This window comes from Geotrypetes seraphini, chromosome 3 (genome assembly GCF_902459505.1).
Source record: "Geotrypetes seraphini chromosome 3, aGeoSer1.1, whole genome shotgun sequence".
Lineage (NCBI taxonomy): Eukaryota > Metazoa > Chordata > Amphibia > Gymnophiona > Dermophiidae > Geotrypetes > Geotrypetes seraphini.
In genome coordinates, this window is record NC_047086.1 from 338,889,557 (window position 1) to 338,913,129 (window position 23,573).

The window sequence follows — 23,573 nt, forward strand, 5'->3', positions numbered from 1 at the left end:
TCAGAGCCCATCCAAAGCCGAAGATTGTCAATCAGTGGCACAAGTTGTACAGCTCCTGCAGGACCTGGAATGGTTTATCAATTTGTGGAAGAGTCATCTGAATCCATTCCAGTCCTTGGAGTATCTGGGGATTCTGTCCAACACTGCAGAAGGCCATGTTTTACTTACAGAAGCGCGTAAACTGAAGCTAAGACACCACATTTTGGAAATCCTGACATTGACGGCTCCTATTGCTTGGCACTACCTGCAGTTGCTGGGGTCCATGGTAGTGACCATACACATGCTGCCTTGGGCAGAAGTTCACCTACATCTTCTTCAGTGTATACTACTATCCCACTGTTCTCTGCAAGCTAGCACTGAAAGCTTTCAAAGTATCTGGAAGGCAAAGTTGTTAGGATTTTCTCAGACAATGCTACAGTGGTGGCAAACGTCAACAGACAAGGAGGCACCAGAAGTGCTCAGTTAAAATTGGAGGCCCAATTGTTGTTTCGTTAGGCGGAAACCCACCGAGAAGCCATATCCGCAGCACATTTAGTGGAAGTGAACAGTGTTCAAGCCAACTTTCTCATTTGCCAGCCCCTGGATCCAGGTCGCTGTCCCAGAGTGCTTTCAACAAAATTATGAAGTGCTGGGGAAGGCTGAAAGTTGACCTGATGATGTCAGCAGACAACATGAAAATACCTCAGTACTTCAGCTGGTGATTCAAGCCAGGAAGTGTCAGCGTAGACACCCTAGTCCAGCCTTGACCAACAGAAGAGCTGATGTACGTGTTTCCCCCATGGCCAATAATAGGCCGGGTCATTCAAAGGAAGCGACCCATCTCAGGTCAGTACACTTAAATCAGTTATAAAGAAGTGCCTGCCTGGAGTGATGGAGGAAGACTATGAGGCTTGTTTAATTCGGGAACCTGGACAAAAATATCAGGATTGCCTGGTGTGGGGGCAAAAGGGTATACAACAGAAGCTCAAGAAGACTTGCGACAGGCTGTGTCTGGAACATGTGGTAAATGTAGCCATGTTAGTAGGTTATAAAATGGAAATACTGCTGCTTTGTAATGAAAGCATTAATATAATCATTGATTTCATCAGAGATATTAAGACATCTGTAAAAGGGCTGCAATTACTCAATGTTTTGGTTTCTTCGATCCCAGGATGAAATATGCCTCAAAACGCCCCCTGACTGTGCTCTTTAACTGCAAACTGCCAAACGACGTTCCTACTCCCACTTCATACCGAGCCACTGGAATCAACTGCCCTTGCAGATTAAATCCCTTGAAGGACTCCTCAACATTAGGAAAGCAATAAAAACATACCTGTTCACCATCTCCCCCGCCCACGACCAATAGATTACAAAGAAATATATAATGATATAAGATCCTCGATAATGTGTTACGTTAGGATAAAAACTTGTATTGCAAAATCTTTCACTGTAACTATGACTAATTTAACCTCTAAACTATATATTGTGGATATTGGTATTAGATTCCTAGTATGTGTCGTTAGGATAAAAACTTGTACCTGAAAAAACTTGTACTGTAACTATGGCAAATTGAAAGCTGTTAACTGTACAGTATATTGTGTATATTGACCTGTAACACATCCTGGGCTCTTTGGGGAGGATGAGATAGAAAACAAATTAAATAAAGAAATAAATCCATGGTACATGGATCAAGTATGACTACAACAGGACAGATGCCTCAGGCTACCCTTACTGCCAGCACTAATGTCACAGGACCCAATTAACCTGGAGGATCCAAAATGCTTTGGTCTTATGGCTCGGCTCTTGAGCACACAACTTTTGCACAAAAAGGATACTCATAGGTAATCATAACTACCCATTTACAATCCAAGATGTCAGAGACTATTGCAGCTTATGCTAAGTACTGGAAAACGTTTCAGCGCTGGTGCAATGGTCAAAAGGTAAACTGTACACAGCTCCCTTATCCATAATACTGTTGGCTCTCTCAAGGTGCAAGTTGGCTCTCTCTAGGTGCAGGTAGCCAGCCCCCCATGCTTTAAAGCAGTATTTCTCAACTCAGTCCTGGAGTACCTCCTTGTCAGTCAGGTTCTCAGGATATCCACAATGGATATGCATAAAAGAAATTTGCATATAATGGAGGTAATGTATGCAAATCAAGTTTATACATATTCTTTGTGGATATCCTAAAAAGGTGGAATCTTAATATTGTTTTGTGGGCCCTCTGTAAGACTCTGTGTGAACCCTACAGAATGCGTTACTGATGGATCCTACAGTCAAGAAGGGAGATCTTCCTCAGATTTAAGGAGGCGGGCATGTCTCTGTGCATTGTGCCTTCCTTTCTACAAAAAGTGGTCTTGGCCTTCTATGTAAATCAGGAAGTCTGGCTTCCGGCTTTCCAAGCCACAGACATAAAGAAAAAGAACAAAGTCTTGACGTTACTGGACATGAAGAGAATCCTTTTTCGTTATCTCGAGGTGACGAATGAATATCATCTTTCTGATCATCTTTTTGTGTTAACCAACTTTAGCAAACGGGGAAAGCCTGCCTCGAAGGCATCAATCCCCAGATGGATTCACATAGTTATCTTGTGTGTGTACATTGGCTGTGGTAAACAGCTGCCAATTTCTTTGAAAGTGCATCCCACCAGAGGCATGTCTTCTTCATTGGCAGAATCCCAGGCATTTCTGCCCAAGAATATCTATAGAACAGCTACATTGTCCACCCTCCTTATTTTTACAAAGTTTTACTGAGTGGATGTGGCGGCACAAATGGACACTGCTTTTGGGTCCTCAGTGCTTGCAGTAGGTTCATCTGCCCCACCCTAGACTAAGGGGACTGCTTTGGTATATCCCACTTGTCAAGCCTACTGTACCCTTTGCACTAGAAGAGAAGATTAGGTTCTTAACTTGATAATATTCTTTCTAGTAGAAAGGTACAGTCGGCTTGACAGTCTGCCCTGTCAGATGTTAAGTTAGCCTACTTTTTGTCTCAGTCACATATGGGTGTCTCCAGATGCTTGTCTATGAACTACTAAGAGAGAATGAAGATGCTTAATATACAGTGGTGCCTCACACAACGGACGCCTCGCACAGCGCACGCTGCGCACAACGAACTTTATGTCTTGATTCGTACAACGAACTTCGTTTCACACAACGAAGTCGCCCGAGCTGCATCCTTCCGCGCAGGCACTGCGCTTAACTGCCCTCTCTCCGCCTGGCTCCCTCTTGCCCCCCCGACTCCCCGACACGATCGGGGCAAAAGGGAGCTCAAGCCCTCTTGCCCCCCCGACTCCCCGACACGATCGGGGCAAAAGGGAGCCCAAGCCCTCTTGCCCCGCCGATTCCCCAACTCCCCGACAATATCGGGCCAGGAGGGAGCCCAAGTCCTCCTGGCCACGGCGACCCCCTAACCCCACCCTGCACTACATTACGGGCAGGAGGGATCCCAGGCCCTCCTGCCCTCGACGCAAACCCCCCCTCCCCCCAACGACCGCCCCCCCCAAGAACCTCCGACCGCCCCCCCAGCCGACCCGCGACCCCCCTGGCCGACCCCCACGACACCCCCAACCCCCTTCCCCGTACCTTTCTGTAGTTGGCCGGACAGACGGGAGCCAAACCCGCCTGTCCGGCAGGCAGCCAACGACGGAATGAGGCCGGATTGGCCCATCCGTCCCAAAGCTCCGCCTACTGGTGGGGCCTAAGGCGCCTGGGCCAATCAGAATAGGCCCGGGAGCCTTAGGTCCCTCCTGGGGGCGGGGCCTGAGGCACATGGGCCCAACCCGACCATGTGCCTCAGGCCCTGCCCCCAGGAGGGACCTAAGGCTCCCGGGCCTATTCTGATTGGCCCAGGCGCCTTAGGCCCCACCAGTAGGCGGAGCTTTGGGACGGATGGGCCAATCCGGCCTCATTCCGTCGTTGGCTGCCTGCCGGACAGGCGGGTTTGGCTCCCGTCTGTCCGGCCAACTACAGAAAGGTACGGGGAAGGGGGTTGGGGGTGTCGTGGGGGTCGGCCAGGGGGGTCGCGGGTCGGCTGGGGGGGCGGTCGGAGGTTCTTGGGGGGGCGGTCGTTGGGGGGAGGGGGGGTTTGCGTCGAGGGCAGGAGGGCCTGGGATCCCTCCTGCCCGTAATGTAGTGCAGGGTGGGGTTAGGGGGTCGCCGTGGCCAGGAGGACTTGGGCTCCCTCCTGGCCCGATATTGTCGGGGAGTTGGGGAATCGGCGGGGCAAGAGGGCTTGGGCTCCCTTTTGCCCCGATCGTGTCGGGGAGTCGGGGGGGCAAGAGGGCTTGAGCTCCCTTTTGCCCCGATCGTGTCGGGGAGTCGGGGGGGCAAGAGGGCTTGAGCTCCCTCTTGCCCCGATCGTGTCGGGGAGTTGGGGGGGGCAAGAGGGCTTGAGCTCCCTCTTGCCCCGATCGTGTCGGGGGTGCCAGGGACCACACGGAGTCACCCACCGTACCACCCGATTCGGGTAAGCGCAGGTATCGGTGGGTGGCTTATTTGCGGGGGGGTGCCTTATTTTACATTTTTTTCTAAAAAGGGGGGGCTGTCTTATTTGATGGCCCTGCCTTATCATCGGGGAAACACGGTAGAAAAAAAAAAAAAATGAACAGTTAAGTCCCAGTTTTTGCCGCTGAGACTCTGCCCTCTCTCACTGTAAAATTAGACTCTACTTAGTCTGTCTTTAAATTTAAAAAATGTGTGTTGTTTTAAAAAACAATTATGTTTTTAGATGTATCTAAATAAAAATAATAACCAAAAATTTATCTTTTTTTATGTCATCTTAGCATATTTTATGCTACAGAACGAATTATTTTTTTTAACATGTATTGTTATGGGAAAACGCGTTTCACATAACGAACTTTTCGCATAACAAACTTGCTCCTGGAACCAATTAAGTTCGTTGTGTGAGGCACCACTGTACTTCTGTTAAACAAGTAAGAAGTGTTATCCATTAGTATTATACTGAAACTTTTGGGAAAAGCTATAGGAACTGCATAAATATACAGCAGGAATGGAATAAGGTGTTTCAAGATTCCGCTTGAAAGTTTGAGAAAGAAGTCTATTGATGGGCAGGAGGACGAGACATACCCATTTCTTCTAAATACTCCATAGAGTATCTGGAATCAGAGTCCAAAGTAATATTGAGGTCCTTACTCATTTGACATAGGAAAGAAGAAAAAGATATCTGCTCCAAGGAAGGTTGACCTCGAGGGGAAGAAAGTGACCTCGAGGCGCCTCGCAAAGCAGAGAACGAAGGTGAAGCCTCTCTGGAGTACTGATACCTGAGGTCTGAATATGCAGGTATAGATAACTCACTGGGAAAATGGATAGAATCCCTCGCAGGAGAAAAAACATAGGTGTAAGGCTCTGGAGGTGGTGTCCTTGACTTCAGAGTTGGAGGCCTCGAAGAGTCTCGAGGCCTGGCGAAACGAGGCCTGTCTCGAGAAGAGGACCTGTGCCTCAATGGATGCCTCGACTGATGTGGAGAACTATGCCTCGAACCAGGGATGTCAAGGAGTCTTTGCTCTATGCCTCAGAAAGGGCGACGTCTTATGTGAGGAAGGAAGGCTGGAGATTGAGACACCAAAAGGGATTGAGCTCCTTCTGTCGAGGTATCTCGAGGCACTGACAAGGACTCAACTCCTTGAGTAGGGTGCTTATACTCCAGACGAGACACTCGCAAAAACTCAACTTCTTGCATAGAGTATGTAGAATCCTCTTGAGGCACTCCCAAGGACTTGACTCCTTGTATAGAGTGGGTAGATTCAGCTCGAGGCACTACCAAGGACTCGACTCCTTGTGATACTGCTAAGTGCTCAAACTGGACTGCAGGAAGCAGAGTTGAGGTAGGAGTATGTTTGGCAAGCATATTACCAAACTGCCGATCCAAAATAACACAAAAGAAAAATAAAATTAAGTTTTTTGTGTGTGTGTGGTGGGGGGGGGATTTAAAAGAAAACACACAAAGAAACACAGCAACCCTGTAAAAAATAAAACACAAGCTGCGGTGAGAGAAGGCACGAAGTAGAACTGAGTCTAGTGCAAAGCATCGAAATAGGACTTCTCGGCTCCGCAGAAAACTGAGAACTGAGGAGACGCAGGCCCTGCGTCAGGCGGGAAGGCACTCGCACATGTACGGTGCAGCAGTCATGTACTTTCTAAAGTTCTTCAAGCAAGTCTGCTTGCAAAGCTATCCGCATCCGGGCTCCGTGGATGACATCACTCACATGTTGAGAACAGGCTGCCTGCTTGTCCTGGGACAAAAATAGATTTGCAAATGGTATTGTAAGTAATATGATGAACCGAGGGAACACTGAGGAGATTTTTTTGGCTGGAGTGCAATATTCGTAAGGGATTATATGGAAGAAGTAATCTGTCTATGAATCCTGGAGAGTGTTCTTGTCTAATTTTTAAAGTACGAAGCAAAATTTTATATGGCAGTCGATGAGTAATCAGCAACCAATGAGCAGCAATCAGAAGTGGAGTTACATGATCTAATTTTTTTGCTTTTGATAAAAGTTTAACAGCAATGTTTTGTATTATATGTAATTGTTGAAGCTCTTTTTGGCTAATTCCCTGATATAAAGCATTACAATAGTCAAGATGCATAATGACAACATAGTGAATCAAAATATTAAGTGATGAAGATTCTAAGAGAGCTGAAATTGAACATATCATTCACAATTTATAGAAACATTTTTGAACAACTGTACCTATTTGTTGGTGAAAAGTTAATTTGTTCAGAATTACACTCAATTTGATAGTAGTAGCCATTTGAATTGAAATAGATTGACCACATACAGTATAGGGGCTATTAATTCCTCTTTGTCATTGTATGGAAACAAAAGTGCTTTTGTTTTATCTATATTTAAAGAAAGTTTATTTTCATGTAGCTAATGGATTTGTTCCAGATTTTGATTAATCTCTTGTATTTCAAGAGGACTTTGAGAGTTTAAGTTGTATGTCATCTGCAAAAGCAAAGACTGTAAAGCCTATTGATTATGCTAAGGTTAATAACAGTGAAAGAAAAAGACTGAATAAATATTCACTCAGGAATAGGATAGAACCTTGAGGTACTCCAAATGTTTGCATATAAGGTCTCGATGTAGATCCGTCTAACATTACTTGGTAAGATAAGAATGAAAAACAATGCCCTTTGAGAAAAAGTGATCAGGTATTGAAATCATTGACTGTGCGCAAAATCTTTCTGCGGTACCTGGAAACTATGAACAAATTTTTATTGTCAGATCATCTGTTTGTACTGGCTGGGGTAGGGTCAACCAACCTCAAAAGTGACTTTTTCAAGATGAATCCGTGTGGCCATTACTTTAGTCTATATCATAAGTGGGAAGCGTCCGCCTATATCCATGAAGGCACTTCAACGAGAAGCATTGCTTTCTCATGGGCAGAATCTTCAGCAGTTTCCCTAGAAGAAATCTGTAGAGCCGCCACTTGGTCTTCTCTGCATATGTTTACGAAGTTTTACAGAGTAGACGTGACAGCCAAACAGGACTATGTATTTGATTCTTCAGTTCTTACGGCAGGCTCATCTATCCCACCCTAAGCTTGGGTTACTGCTATGTTACATCCCATAAGTTCAAGAATAGAGTGTCTGTCGCACTAGAAGGAAAGATTAGGTTCTTACCTCAGTAATCTTCTTTCTGGTAGACAGACACTCTATTACTGAAGCCCGCCCTGTCAGCTGTGAATTTGCCTGCTTACTGCCTCAATAAGGCCTGGCATTTTGGGCATCTTGTTTCTCCTTTGTCCAGCCTTAGCAAGAATAGAAGCTGCGACTATCACATTGAAGAATTTAGGGGGTATCTATAAATCTCCCATGCTCGTAGTGCAAGTTGTACTCAAGTTGGTGAGTTGTTTGTTTTTCTCCTTGTTATATATTGCAAATGATTAAGTTTTGTTTATCTGTTATATGTTTAATGATATGAGCAGAACAAACATGTCTCTTGGGGAGTGTCCCCCATACTCCTCCCTATTCTATTTCTTCTCCAGAGCTGACTGTCTACTTTGATACAAACTTAGGAATTGAAGGACAGCCTAGAAGATTTGGAAGGAGGAGCAAAAGAATGCAAATGAAGCTCCCTACAAGAGCTTGCAAAAAGAGGTTGACTACCCGCACGTTCTGAAATAGAGTGTCTGTCTACTAGAAAGAAGATTACTGATGTAAGAACCTAATCTTTCCTTAGTATGCCACCTGGTGTAAAATTGTGCATTAAAATTTTAATAACTGAATAAATTAAGAAGGCTTTTGCCATAATTGTCATACCTTGGCAATTCTTGATTAAAGTTTTATTGACATTAGTTTTATTTCTTATCACTATACTGTGTAAGATTTCTTACTATCAGTACCCCAACACTTTATGCATTACCTACTCAATACTTCATTCTCTGTCTTAAATAAATAGAATTATCACATAAAAGATTAAGAACATTTTACAAACAGAGCAGATCTGTAAGTGGTGAAAGGAAATAAACAAAGTATATCACACATGCTGTTTTTGAAAGTTACTTTTAAAATGTACAGATGAATCTTAGCCTAAATGAGGTTGTATGCTTTTGTGTATCATTTGATTGGAGTAGCTTAATGTTAGGAAAAAAGTCAGTTATGAGTCTCCAAAATCAATGCATGTTAAAGGATCTTGTAAGTGTTTAATGATTTAGTAATTAACATATTGATGAACTTTTGTGGCTTGCCTAGGGAAAAAGAGCATGATTTAGAAAGACGGTATGAGCTGCTGAACCGGGAGTTGCGTGCAATGCTTGCCACTGAAGGTAAGAAATGCTTCCAGAAGTTTTCACAACTAAAATGAGTACTGCTTACATTTTGAAAAATAAATGTATTCCAGGAAAGAATCCACTTGGTTCTATCAGGTTTATAATTTTTTGGTAGAAAATATTTTTAAGCATGAAACCTAAGAATTCGAATCCATCTTTAGAAAGCTTTTCTTTTGAAACACTACACTCAAATTGCTGGTGGGGAAGAGATCAGATATGCATTCCATTATGATAGCACAATTTTAGTGAAAGTACAAACATATTAAACTTCCTAGAAAATTCTAAACAATAGGCCATTATAACCAGCTCTAATTTAATTTATAACACTTATGATTGAACTATGTAGTGCACTTGCTGCTCAATATTGTGTGGAATATTGATATGGAATGATATTTTTAGGAGTTCCACAGGTTTCTAGTTTTGAATTGATCCATTGTAACCAGCCTCATTAAGCTAAATATGCATTTCACTAAACCTCGTATGAATCACAAGCACAGCTCTCAGTTTTCTTCAGCAAAACCCAGAAAATGTTGTGGAAAACTTTCTGTAGTAGTTCTGTAGCATCCTGTATAGATTGTATATATATGTAATTAATACTACTCTTAACATGACACCTTTGCTCAACTCTATTTAATTTTAATAATTAATATTAAAATATTTTGGTATGTGCTCAGTGCTCTACATTGTGTTTGGCCAAAGATGTCAAGGAACCATCCCAGCAACATACTATGCCTTTATAAGTCACACCTAATATTCTTTCTTTAATGAAATAAAAGACCACTTATCTTTGTGTGATGATTCTACTAGGCTCAGAATGATCTTACTAAAATCCAAGACTTTTCTCATGGGTACAAAAAACCTTCTATATTTTCAGATTGCACTATCACACTGTGCTGTACTCATTCAAACGTTCTCAGTCTACAATCAATGTGCAATAAAAGTATTCATCCTATGAATCGTCATCCTATGAATCTTCCCTGTTGAAATCTCACATGTTCAACTGAATAATCTTCCCAGTCCTCCTAAACTCGAGTTTCGCACTTGCTTCATCAGGGGAAAGAATGATCCTTAAGTAAAAAGGCAGTCAATAAACCTTCTGTAGCACTAAAGCATAATCAATAAACCACTTCAGTCTTAATGGGGGCTATAACCAGTCTTATATTAATTTGAAAATTCAATCCGGATAGAAGTCTCTGTTTAAATATAATATTTAACAGGCAAACACCTTATTCCCTGTTCATGCCACAAACTTATATGGTGTTCACCATTATCAATGTTGTGTCACTCACTGACATAGCTAGCTTGATGCCATAATTACAGAATGCATCACGTGCTGCACTACACCCACTCCACCTCTTTGTTCAACCCATTAGGGTTTACTGTATTCCATGTGAAGATGAATCGTTCTTTCTGAAGCAGACTAAGAAATACATCTCTTCCCCTGGTTAAATCTACTCTTAGGATTATTGCAAATCTCATGTCATTAATTTGATGACCCTGTTGTACCCAGTGCTGTGTAAATGGAGCCTCCATTTAATTCAACTTAATACTACTGATGTGCTCTGCAATCCACAATTTAATCTGTCGGCAAGTCTGTCCTATATAGTACAAACAAAATTGGTCCACAATCTATATTCAAATTCAAATATAATTTTGAATTTCCATGTGTTATTTAAAGAAAAGGATTGAAAGGGACGAAGTCAGTTTGGTTTTAATGGTTTAGGGACCACCTATGTAAAGAAAAATCTCTAAACTAGAATGTCATTTCTCCCATGGACATTCAGTATGAGCCGTGGAACGGCCGCCCGGAATATCTGGAAGGCTCAGGTAGTGACCTTGCGATGACTAGCATCAACCAGATTATTAGTCTGGATAAGAATCACTGCCTCATACATCATGTTTAGTCCATAATGCGGGAGAAAGAGATTTTAGTTATAAAAAATTTTAAAGTGTAAAACTAATTACTTAAGAATCGGTGAATAAAAACACCAAACTGTCCCTAACAATCCTCACTCCTGAAAGTAAAACCACAAAAATCACAAAATCTCCCAAAGCTGGTGTAATAAAATGTTAATGGAGATTTACATCGGAGATTTACATCGGAGATTTACATCGGACATTTTTTCCTTTTAGCATTTCAAGCTAAGTACTTTTTATTAATCAAGTACTGTTTTTGTCTTAGAGTTTATGATTTTTCACACTTGGACTCTTTTTTCACTTGTTTTTCACACAATTTAACTTTCTTAGTTTTTGGTTTTTTTGACACTTTGTAGTATTACTTTTTGTCCGTCGAATCAGCATAGGCACTTTATCAAGATATAAACATAGACACCTTATGGGAATATAGGCAATTTCAGCCATTAACATTTTATTACACCAGCTTTGGGAGATTTTGTGATTTTTGTGGTTTTACTTTCAGGAGTGAGGATTGTTAGGGACAGTTTGGTGTTTTTATTCACCGATTCTTAAGTAATTAGTTTTACACTTTAAAATTTTTTATAACTAAAATCTCTTTCTCCCGCATTATGGACTAAACATGATGTATGAGGCAGTGATTCTTATCCAGACTAATAATCTGGTTGATGCTAGTCATCGCAAGGTCACTACCTGAGCCTTCCAGATATTCCGGGCGGCCGTTCCACGGCTCATACTGAATGTCCATGGGAGAAATGACATTCTAGTTTAGAGATTTTTCTTTACATAGGTGGTCCCTAAACCATTAAAACCAAACTGACTTCGTCCCTTTCAATCCTTTTCTTTAAATAACACATGGAAATTCAAAATTATATTTGAATTTGAATATAGATTGTGGACCAATTTTGTTTTTTCATATATTTTGGACCTTATTGGCCACAAAGTCCTTTAGGGGTTTTTATGGTTTGCTATATAGTACAAGCCACAAGGAAAAATTTGTATAATGCTGCAAATAAAATCTCCGTTGAGTGTGTGGAATTATCAAACTCATATTGACAGAAAACACAGTGTCCACCTCTATAATATCCTGGTTTGCCTTCTGGTGTTTTTTTGTATTATGGACAATAATTTCCCAGGTTTTTCTTCTAGTGTAGGCAAATCTTGGTAATTCCACTGTTTATTAGGGGGCATAGATATTCAAAAATGTATAGGTGAGGTGGTAGAGCTGCGCCTTGTAATTCCACTGTTTGTGAATACTCAACACAGACAATATTTTTTAATAATCTGACATACCTGATGTAAAGTTGCAGAAAACAGTAATACACAAACTAATCTGCTATAATCCTTAAGTTTGTCTTGTTCATGATTAAAAGGAATTTAGTCTAAATGTGTGCATAATGCTCACTTATAAGCTGGACAAATTATTTTACTGTACTAGGATGCCCTCTTAATAAAGCACTGAGCTAATTGTCTCGCTTGAATTCTAAAATCCCTTGTTGTAGAGCACAAATGTCTGGCTCACAAAAATTGTCCTACTGGTATACTGGTTTTCAGATATCTTGGGGTAACTGGTGTAATGTAGCAAGGTATTGTGATCTCTGTTTTTACTATATAATGTTGTATAAAATCCTTCTGTGGCCAATAAGTGTATAGATATATCCAAAAAGTTAATGTGAGAATGATGGAATTATAATCAAAACTAATATTTGAATCTACCCTGTTAATATCTGTTAATATATTCAAAAAACTCTTGTAGCTCTTCCATATTCCCCTGCCATATCATGATAATACCATCTATGCAGTGTTTCCAAGATTATATGTATGAAACAAAAGGATAATTGTACACAAACTTTTCCTCAAAATAGTGTCATATACAGGCATGCCACGGAGGGAGCAAATGTGGTCCCTATAGCAACTCCCTTTGTTTGAAGGAAAAATTATTGTTCAGATTGAAAGTAATTCTATACAACAATCATCTTTGACAAAGAGATCAACATGCTCAGCTTGTTACTGGGCAAGGGAGATTGTGTTAAATAATGTTCAACCACCTAAAGAGCACTACTTTGAGGTATATTCATGTACAATGTGGCAACATGTGGATGAGTGCAACACAGTGTGATAGTGTGATCTGAAAATATAGAGGGTTTTTTGTACCCATGAGAAAAGTCTTGGATTTTAGTAGGATCATTCTGGGCCTAGTAGAATCATCACACAAAGATAAGTGATCTTTTATTTCATTAAAGAAAGATTATTAGGTATGAATTATAAAGGCATAGTATGTTGCTAGGATGGTTCCTTGACATCTGTGGCCAATAAGAATATAAGAAATGCCGCTGCTGGGTCAGACCAGTGGTCCATTATGCCCAGCAGTCCGCTCACATGGCGGCCCTTTTGGTCAAAGACCAGTGCCCTAACTGAGACTAGCCCTACCAGCGGACGTCCTTGTTCAGCAGGAACTTGTCTAACTTTGTCTTGAATCCCTGGAGGGTGTTTTCCCCATTGACAGCCTCCGGGAGAGCGTTCCAGTTTTCTACCACTCTCTGGGTGAAGAAGAACTTCCTTACGTTTGTACAAAATCTATCCCCTTTCAACTTTAAAGAGTGCCCTCTCGTTCTCCCTACCTTGGAGAGGGTGAACAACCTGTCCTTATCTACTAAGTCTATCCCCTTCAGTACCTTGAATGTTTCGATCATGTCCCCTCTCAATCTCCTCTGTTTGAGGGAGAAGAGGCCCAGTTTCTCTAATCTGTCACTGTACGGCAGCTCCTCCAACCCCTTAACCATCTTAGTTGCTCTTCTCTGGACCCTTTTGAGTAGTACCGTGTCCTTCTTCATGTACGGCGATCAGTGCTGTATGCAGTACTCCAGGTGAGGGCGCAGCATGGCCCGGTACAGTGGACATTGGTGGAGCACTGAGCACATACATTTCACAACAAAATATCACTGAAATTAAATAGAGCTGAGAAAAGGTACAATGTTATGAGTACAATTGAATTGGGTATGAATTATTACACTGGACAACACTCATTTTGGTGCCTCAAACGTTAGACCTGTTTCTGGGTATATTTAACCTGCTGATTCCAAAAATGGCACCTGTTTTCCCCTATCAGCTCTAGTTTTTGAGATACAGAACATGTACCATATATCACTCTTCACTCTGCTATCCCATTAAAAAAAAAATCAGGATATTTTAATGATAGTGTTTAAATTAATATCCTTTAAGCATGAAGAAAACATATTAAAAATTAAAAGAAAAATGTACAACATGAAAATCCACTTATTTAATACAAAAGTTTATGACAAACCTTCCAGTCATTCAACACACAAGAAGCTCCTTTTGTAAGACTTCCGAGAGTGGGATTTGCCAGGACAATCCTGCATTAGATTCTAACAATAGTCTGCCATGATGTGTGCATCCCATCTTCCTTGGTATCTGGCTTCCATTGTTTTTATGTCTTGGTGAAATCTTTCACCTTGCTCTTCTCTTAAGTCACCAATGTTCTCTGGAAAGCGATTTAAGTGACTGTGCAGATAATTTACTTTAACACTCATGTTACAGCCAAGCCCGTTGAAATGAAAGAGCATATCCTCTACTAATTGTGTGTAGTTGTCTGCCTTCTTGTTGCCAAGAAAGCTTTTCACAACCAGACCAAATGAAGACCAGGCACATGATTCAATTTCATTCATTGATGCTATGAAATGTGGGTCATTTATAAGTTGTCTGATCTGTGGACCATCAACAATTCCTGCCTTCAGTTTTTCCATGGTAAGTTCAGGTAATATAAGCATTCAATGCACAAACTGTCTTTATTCAAAGTCTTTACAAATTGTTTCATCAGGCCTAGCTTTATATGTAGTGATAGCGGTATGATTCTATTTCATGCTACCAAAGGTTTATTGATTACATTTTGGTCTCCCACCATATATTCCCTCAGAGGCCAATCTTTTTTTGCCCAATGTTCATGTTTTGGCTGTACTATCCCAAAGGCATATCTACTAGCCCATAACCATATCTAAGAAACTAGAACTGATGCGGTCTGTCCAATGCAATTTTCAGAATCAGCACTCCAAATAACCCCAAGAACAGGTCAAAACCCAAGGCACCAAGAAAAAAAATGTTTTTGTTGGCCTGTGTTGTATTTCTCCATGGTATAGTGTGTATATGTAATTAATCACATGATTAAAAGACCAGTCACTCCCTCCCTCCGTCTTCTCCACACACAACCCAGAGCCAACATCTGTCCTTCTGTCATTCCTGTTCTCTAGCATCTTGCTCTTCCTCCTCTCTACTCTGGGTCTACCATTCCCTCTTTCCTCTATCCAGTGTCCAATATGTATCCCTCTCTCTTCCCTCCATCCCTTCCAATGTCTTGCATCTCTCCCTCCCTCTTGTCCACCTCCAGGTCCAACATTGCTCCCCTCCATCCTTCTCTCCCTCCCATTGTCCAGTATCTCTTTCCATTCCCCCACTCCCACCCAATGAGAGGTCCGGTATTTCTTCCTCCTTTTTCTCTACCCCAAGCAGTTCAGCATCTCACCCTCTATTTCAGGTTTATTTAAAATTTGATAAAATTGCTTATAATATTTCTAAACGAGGTACATGGTAAAAACAGGGTTGAACATACTTGAAAATAGGTCTTTTAGAGAGCAGCAGACCAATAAAACTTGTACACTGCCTGTGACTTCCTCCGGAGCTTCCCTTTGAACTCTTTCTGTCCCTGCAGAAGTAGGAAATTGAGTCAGAGGGGATGGGACAGGTAAGAAGTGAAGCTTCACAGCAAGTCACAGGCAGTATGCATGTTTCACTGCTTTGTCACTGTCTTCTAAAAGGCCTGTTTTAAGGTACATCTAAGGAAGAAGGGGGCTATGCGCTTCACTGGAGCAAAAATTCTCCAATTTGTCCACCAAGAGTGCCTTATCTCGGCACTCTGGACAAGGGGATACCTGCAGAAGAACTCTCTACCCTTCTGCAGGCCAAAGCAGTCAAACCTGTCCCATCAGGGGAAGAAAGAAGGAATTCTATTCCAGGTACTTCCTTGTGCTCAAGAAACGGGGGATTATATCCCATCCTAGACCTCAGGGGCCTGTAAAGTATCTGGTCAAAGAACAGTTCAGTATGCTTTTCCTGGGCATCTTCTCCCTATGATTCAGATAAATGATTGGCTATGCTCTCTGGATTTAAAGGATACCTATGCATACATTCAAATACTTTCCAAGCTCAGGAAATATCTCAGATTTTGTGTGGGGAAGCACCACTTTCAGTACAATGTTTGCTATTTGGCCTTGCATCAAATCCTAGGGTCTTCACCAAATGTTTAATGGTAGTTGCAAAGTTGCTATGCAAACTGAGAGTTCCTGTGTTTCCCTACCTGGGTGGCTGGTTGATCAAGAGTACATCAAAGGAGGGTATTCAGGAGTCCATGCAAAGAACTATTCAGGTACTGGAGCTACTAGGGTTCTAGGGAGGTACTAGGGATCAATTACCCCAAGGCCTACCTTCAACCAGTGCAGCAATTGGAATTCATAAGAGCCCTGCTAGAAACAGTACAGGCTCGGGCTTACCTGCAGTTCTGTGTTTCTCTCCAGTGGTCTCATACCTGGTACCAAGTTGTCATGAGATCCTTTGACCATCAGCAACCCCTGCCACCAAATTGTGACAAGGCCCCCAGCCAGCAGCCCTTCAGAGTAACAATGAGGAATGGATGCAGTGCTGATGTGAGGAAGAAGGGTTCTACTTCGTGCGCAACTGGACGATGTTCTGGGGGAACAGCAAACTATTCAGGAAAGACGGACTCCACCTCAGCAGAGATGGAACGAGGCTACTTGCAAGCAACATCAAGAGAGAAGTGGACAAGTTTTTAAACTAGGAAGAAGGGGAAAGCTGACAGTCGACAGAGAGAGTCGATGGTTCGGGAACCGGTATACCCAGAGGATACCGTGCATGAAGATAGAGGGAAAGACTCACCGGATTACAGGCAAGAGAGATCGAAAAGGACACAAGAGGGAAGGAAATGCAAGAAAGGAAAAAGCTGCAAACTCAAGTCTATGTACACAACACAAGGAGCCTTACAAATAAGATGGGTGAATTAGAAGCCATAGCACAAAAAGATAACGTTGACATCATAGGCATCACGGAAACATGGTGGACTGAGGAAAACGTCTGTGACACTGTGCTACCGGGATACAAACTATACCACAGAGACAGAGTGGCTCAAAAAGGTGGGGGCGTTGCCATATACGTCAAAGAGGAAATTGAATCTGCTGGAGAGAACACGCCACAACTGACAGATAAGTTAGAGTCTCTATGGGTCAAAATTCCAGGAACAAATGGCCTGGAAACGAAGATCGGCATCTACTACCGACTCCCAGGGCAGTCCAAAGAAATTGATGGAGAAATGACAGACGAGATTAAAATGCAACTGCAAGAGAGGCAACACAGTTATCATGGGTGACTTCAACTATCCGGGAATAGACTGGAACCTAGGCACCTCCGGCTGCATTAGAGAGACCAAGTTCTTGGATGCTGTAGGCGATTGCTTCCTGGAACAACTTGTCAAGGAATATACTAGAGGAAATGCAATTCTGGACTTAATTCTAAATGGCCTGCGAGGACCAGCACAAGATGTAGAAGTAGAAGGGACGCTGGGAAGCAGCGATCACAATATGATCCGCTTTGATCTGGACGCAGGGGAGAAACATCGGTCCAAAACGACAGCCACGGCACTGAACTTCCGAAAACGGAATTACGAAGGGATGAGACTCATGGTAGGGAAGAAGATTAAGAAGAGGATAAGCACTGTAAAAACGCTAGAGCAAGCTAGGTCCCTTTTTAAGGACACTGTCACCGAGGCGCAAAATCTATATATATCGCGTATCAACAAGGTATCCAAGATGAAAAAGAACAAAGAACCAGTGTGGCTCACTGTAGAGGTGAAGGAAGCGATCAGAGACAAGAAAACTTCATTTAAGGAATGGAAAAGGTCAAAAACGGATGAAAACTGGAAAAACACAAACAACATCAACGCAGGTGCCATAAGGCGGTAAAAGGGGCCAAAAGAGACTACGAGGAAAAAATAGCCAAGGAGGCGAAGAACTTCAAGCCGTTCTTTCGATATATTAAGGGGAAACGACCCGCAAAGGAAGTGGTAGGACCGATGGATGACCATGGAATGAAGGGAGCGCTAAAGGAGGACAAAGCAATCGCTGACAAACTGAACACATTTTTTGCATCTGTATTTACCGAAGAAGATGTACACAGCATACCCATCAGGCTATATGCTGGAAACGAAGATGGAAATCTGACAGGATTGACGGTAAGTCTAGAGGAGGTATGTAGGCAGATTGATAGGCTTAAGAGCGATAAATCCCTGGGACCGGATGGCATCCATCCGAGGGTCATCAAGGAACTGAAAGGGACCATAGCTGAACTGCTTCAACTAATAGCCAATCTGGCGATCAAATTGGGAAAGATTCCGGAAGACTGGAAGGTGGCGAATGTTACACCGATCTTCAAGAAAGGTTTGAGGGGAGATCCGGGGAACTACAGACCGGTGAGTCTGACCTCGGTACCGGGAAAGATGGTAGAGTCACTGATAAAGGACAGCATCATTGATCACCTTGACGGACACGGGCTGATGAGGACCAGTCAGCACGGTTTTAGCAAAGGCAGATTGTGTTTGACGAACTTGCTGCACTTCTTTGAGGGAGTAAACATACAGATAGACAAGGGTGATCCGGTCGACATTGTATATCTGGGTTTTCAGAAGGCGTTCAACAAGGTTCTGCATGAACGACTACTTCGGAAAATTACAAGCCATGGAATTGAGGGTGAAATACGTGGATTAAAAACTGGCTGGAGCATAGGAAACAGAGAGTGGGGGTAAATGGACAATACTCGGACTGGAAGAGCATCACCAGTGGGGTGCCGCAGGGCTCGGTGCTTGGACCCGTGCTCTTTAACATCTTTATAAATGATCTGGACATAGGTACGATGAACGAAGTGATTAAATATGCGGATGATACGAAGTTATTCAAGTAGTAAAGACGCAGGGGGATTGCGAAGATCTGCAACATGACATAATCAAGCTCGAGGAATGGGCATCGACATGGTAGATGAGGTTCAACATGGATAAGTGTAAAGTGATGCATGTCGGTAACAAAAATCTCATGCACGAATACAGGATGTCCAGGGCGGTACTTGGAGAGACCTCCCAGGAAAGGGACTTGGGAGTTCTGATCGACAAGTCGATGAAGCCGTCCACACAATGTGCGGCGGCTGCAAAAAGGGCAAACAGAATGCTAGGAATGATAAAGAAGGGGATCACGAACAGATCAGAGAAGGTTATCATGCCGCTGTACCAGGCCCTCACCTGGAGTACTGCATCCAGCACTGGTCTCCGTACATGAAGAAGGACACTGTATTACTCGAGTCCAGAGAAGAGCGATTAAGATGGTTAAGGGGCCGGAGGAGCTGCCGTACAGCGAAAGATTAGAGAAACCGGGCCTCTTCTCCCTCGAACAGAGGAGATTGAGAGGGGACATGATCGAAACATTCAAGGTACTGAAGGGGATAGACTTAGTAGATAAGGACAGGTTGTTCACCCTCTCCAAGGTAGGGAGAACAAAAGGGCACTCTCTAAAGTTGAAAGGGGATAGATTCCGTACAAACGTAAGGAAGTTCTTCTTCACCCAGAGAGTGGTAGAAAGCTGGAACGCTCTTCCAGAGGCTGTTATAGGGGAAAACACCCTCCAAGGATTCAAGACAAAGTTAGATAAGTTTCTGCTGAACAGGAACGTGCGCTGGTGGGGCTGGTCTCAGTTAGGTTGCTGGTCTTGGACCAGAGGGCCGCCGCGTGAGCGGACTGCTGGGCATGATGGACCACTGGTCTGACTCAGCAGTGGCAATTTTTATGTTCTTATTGATCTTACATGCTCACAGAAAATATTTTCACTTTCAAGTGGGTTCTCAGAACTTTCAATACAAAGTCCTACCTTTCAGCCTGTCTTCAGCCGCTAGAGTCTTCACAAAATGCCTATCGGTAGTAGCTGCAACCCTCTGCTCATGAGGTTTTACATATTTTCTTATCCAGATGACTGTTTGATCAAGGCGTCATCATTGCAACAAGCTCAGCATTCCATCAACTCCACAGTTCGTCTGCTGGAACTCCTAGAGTTTGCAGTAAAATACCAGATATCACAGCTACAGCCAACTCAAACCTTGGAGTTCATAGGAGCTCTCTTAGACACTAATCAAGGTCGAGCTTTTCTACTTCAGCAGAGAGTTGACAATCTCTTTCATCTGCATCAAAGTCTCCTCCCTACCACTTACCATGGCATGTTAGAAGCTACAACTTCTGGGTCACATGGCTTTTCCACAGTTCATGTCTCTCCATTTGCACATCTATACTTCCGAGTTCCCCAATGATCACAAGCCACTGGATCTCTATCAGCAAGTCAAGTAACTTCATACCTCCATCGCTCCAGTGGTGGATGCTTCCATCCAACCTCTCCAGAGGCCTTCCAGCCTCCTCCACACCAGAAGCTACTCACTACAGAAGCTTCCATCTTGACAGTTTCTACACTCAGGGAGTCTGGACTCCTCACAAGAAAACTTTCATTATCAATCTCTTGGAGCTTCAAGAAATTTGCAATACCCTCCACACCTTCCAGGATCACTTGCAGAACCAGATAATCCTCATACGCACCAACAATCAAGTCACCATACTCTACATGAACAAACAAGGAGACATGGGGTCTCTCCTCTGCAAGAAAGCAATAGAAATTTGGATTTGGGTGATTGCTCACAACATACTTCTCAGAGCGATTTATCTAGCAGACAAACTAAGCTGACTTCTTCAACCTCAGAAGTGGTTTCTCAACACATCTATGTTATGTCAGATCTTCTCAGATTGTGGGACCCTCAAAATTGTGGGACCCTCTTTGCTTCCCCTCACAACAACAAACTTCCATTCTTCTGCTCCAGAGTATACTCTTCCAATGACATTGAGTTGGATGCCTTTCTGCTGGACTAGAGTAAAATGGTGTGGTAGCCGTATTAGTTCATTTTTAAAGGTAATATAAAGAAATAAATCAAAACTTAAAGGAGATAAGGTGATACCTTTTTATTGGTTTGGTTTAGTTTATTTATATCCCACCTTTCCCAAGGCAGGTCACAAAGTACAAGCATAATCAAAATCACATACATTACAATAATATTAAACACCATAAAGCATACCAATAACATAAAACTTCATAAAAATCACTGGAGAAACAAATTCCTATAAGCATTCCCTCCAATACCTCTCATTGGAAAAACTACTCCGAAAACTTAATAAAAAAGGTTTAAAAATAGAAAAAAAAAAGGAAATGATGGAAAATTGATATGTAACTGAAAATTAAAAAGGAGAAGGGTGAGAAAGAGGATGAAATTTGGATGGACAGAGGCGGAAAAAAGGGACGAAAGAGCTGAAAGAGAAAAATCAGTATTTTAGAAACAGGCATAGTGAGGGAATGGAACAAGAGAGAAAAGAGAAGAAAAATGGCCAGCAGACACTGGAAAGAGAATTAGAAGAAGACAGACAAGAAAGCAGAAAAGAGAATAAGATAGAAAACCAAGGGCCTTACTGGGTCAAACCAATGGTCCATCTAGCCCAGTAGCCCATCCTCACGGTGGCCAATCCAGGTTACTAGTACCTGGCAAAAATCCAAAGAGTAGCTACATTCCATGCTACCAATCCAGGGCAAGCAGGGGCTTCCCCCATAACAGACTATGGACTTTTCCTCCAGGAAATTGTCCAAACCTGTCTTAAAACCAGCTACGCTATCCGCTCTTACCACAATCTCTGGCAATGCATTCCAGAGCTTAACTATTCTCTGAGTGAAAAAATATTTTCTCCTATTGGTTTTAAAAGTATTTCCCTTCATTGAGTGTCCCCTAGTCTTTGATTAGCAGAAGACAGACAAGAAAGCAGAAAAAAGACTAAGATGATGAAAAACAAAAAACATAGATTCTATAAATGATACCTAAATTTAAGTGCGTAGCCGATCCGGATCCCTAACTTAATTAATTAAAAGGCTACAATTAGCATCTTGTAGTTTATATAAATTGCACTTAATTGGATGGTAGGCACCTACCACTTTGAGGTGGGCGTGTGTTTTTCCTGTAGGCACCTGTTTTTGTCTTAGGTACACTCATTTAGGCCATGAAAACCCTGGCATAAATTAGGTGTACCTAAGGTTAAGACACCTATCAATGCCTAAGCCCACTTTAGGTACCACTAGGCATGATTCTATAAAGTGCACCTCCCTATTCGGCGCCTAAGTTTTAGGCACCATTTATAGAATCAGGTCCAAAATGTCCACACAACAATAGAAAAGTGTTTTATTTTGAATGTATTAACTGGAAAATGTTAGCTTTAGGATACGAGTGTTAATCAGTGGTATAGCCAGGTAGCTGATTGAGGGTGTGGGAGGACTTGATACTAGGTTTCCTATGATAACATTGTGTTTATTTCAATCACTTTTTCTGTATAAGTTTTGCTTGGTTTGTCTTTATTAAGCAAGCCCGAGAGCTAGTCTCGACGGGCGACCCTAACGCGGGGCTGGGTGGCCCGCTGAGTCGCTCGTCGGGTCAGTTAGTGGTGAGGTAGTTGGGTTAGGCAGAGAATGAGAGAGCGGGGGGGGGGGGCGGAAAGGGGGGCGGTCCGTGGTCGCGCGATCTCTTCCCTTCCTCTCCTCGGGGCGTCGCAGCCGAAGGGGATTGTGGGTGGGAGGGGTTATAAGGGGAGCACGCTCGGAGGACTTAAACGGTTTGGTCCTCCGAGTCAGCATTCCCACCCGCCCGCCCTTTAGGCTTTGGGGTGCCTGGGATTGGATGGGGTTGCGGTATCCCGAGCTACTGGCTACTGGGGCTCATCAAGGGATGAGCGGTGGGCCGGCTGGGAGTCGTGCCTGGTGGGTCGGTTGACCCTGGATAATGGGGCATGTGTGGGACATGCCACCCCTCAGACCCTAGCTTGGATGGCGGGGTCGGGGGCCAATTACTTAGGAGGGTAGCTCGGGATCAGGTAACAATGGTGATACCATTGTTAGGGGGGTTTTGTTAATGTTTTGGTTTTGCTGTTAACTTATGTATATTTAATTATGTTGCATTTCTTGAATATGTTATTATTCAATAAACAGGGCTGCGGCCAGGCGTTTACCAACCAAGGTGTGTTTTGTCTTCTTGGGATAGGTAAGAGGTATACAGGGACGGGGGAGGGGTGTCGAGTAACAGGAAGCGGGCCACTACAGGTACCGCTGTTATTGAAATTTCATAAATAAAAATTTTTAGCAAATTTAAAAAATCTTGTCAGCAGGGGGTGGGACTAGGTGAGACAGGGGCATGAGGCCCCACTGAACTGATCTGTACAGGGCCCTGCAGTTGCTAAGACCAGCCCTGGGTCTGAAAGATTCAGTGTGGCCCTTGATCCGAACAGGTTGGGGACCCCAGCTTTAAACATGTGTTAGTCTCATCACTATCCAGTGGCTTTGTTGGTTTTCTTTTAACATATTTTATTTTTGGCAGACTAGCAACTTTCTGCCTAGCTTCCCATTTTACAAAGAGAATTATGAATATTGACCTAATTGTAACTTTAATTTTTTATTAGCACACCAAAACCAGTATGTTCACACCATTTGTGTTAACTTGTCCATATCAAGTATAATTTGTTGGAATGGTCTCCTTATGGCCTTGCCCAAAATGATCACTTACAGAATTACATCATTTTAAGTTTTATAGTTAACTGAGTAAAATATCCATTGGATGGAACACCGTATTACAATTTCAACTTTAAAGCAAAAGTACAAGCTGGCATCTAGAAATACATATTTTATCATTTATAGCAGCAAGCTC

At 42.7% G+C, this 23,573-nt stretch overlaps 1 protein-coding gene across 8 annotated transcripts in view; it reads left to right on the plus strand.

The window, feature by feature from the left end:
- The window catches only part of EHBP1 (EH domain binding protein 1), a 617,593-nt gene that overhangs the window by 570,425 nt on the left and 23,595 nt on the right, over positions 1-23,573 (plus strand). For all 8 annotated transcript variants that reach the window (XM_033936740.1, XM_033936741.1, XM_033936748.1 and 5 more), the window contains one exon: positions 8,692-8,765. In XM_033936740.1, the coding sequence (XP_033792631.1) occupies positions 8,692-8,765 (74 nt within the window). The remainder of the gene's footprint in view (positions 1-8,691; positions 8,766-23,573) is intronic.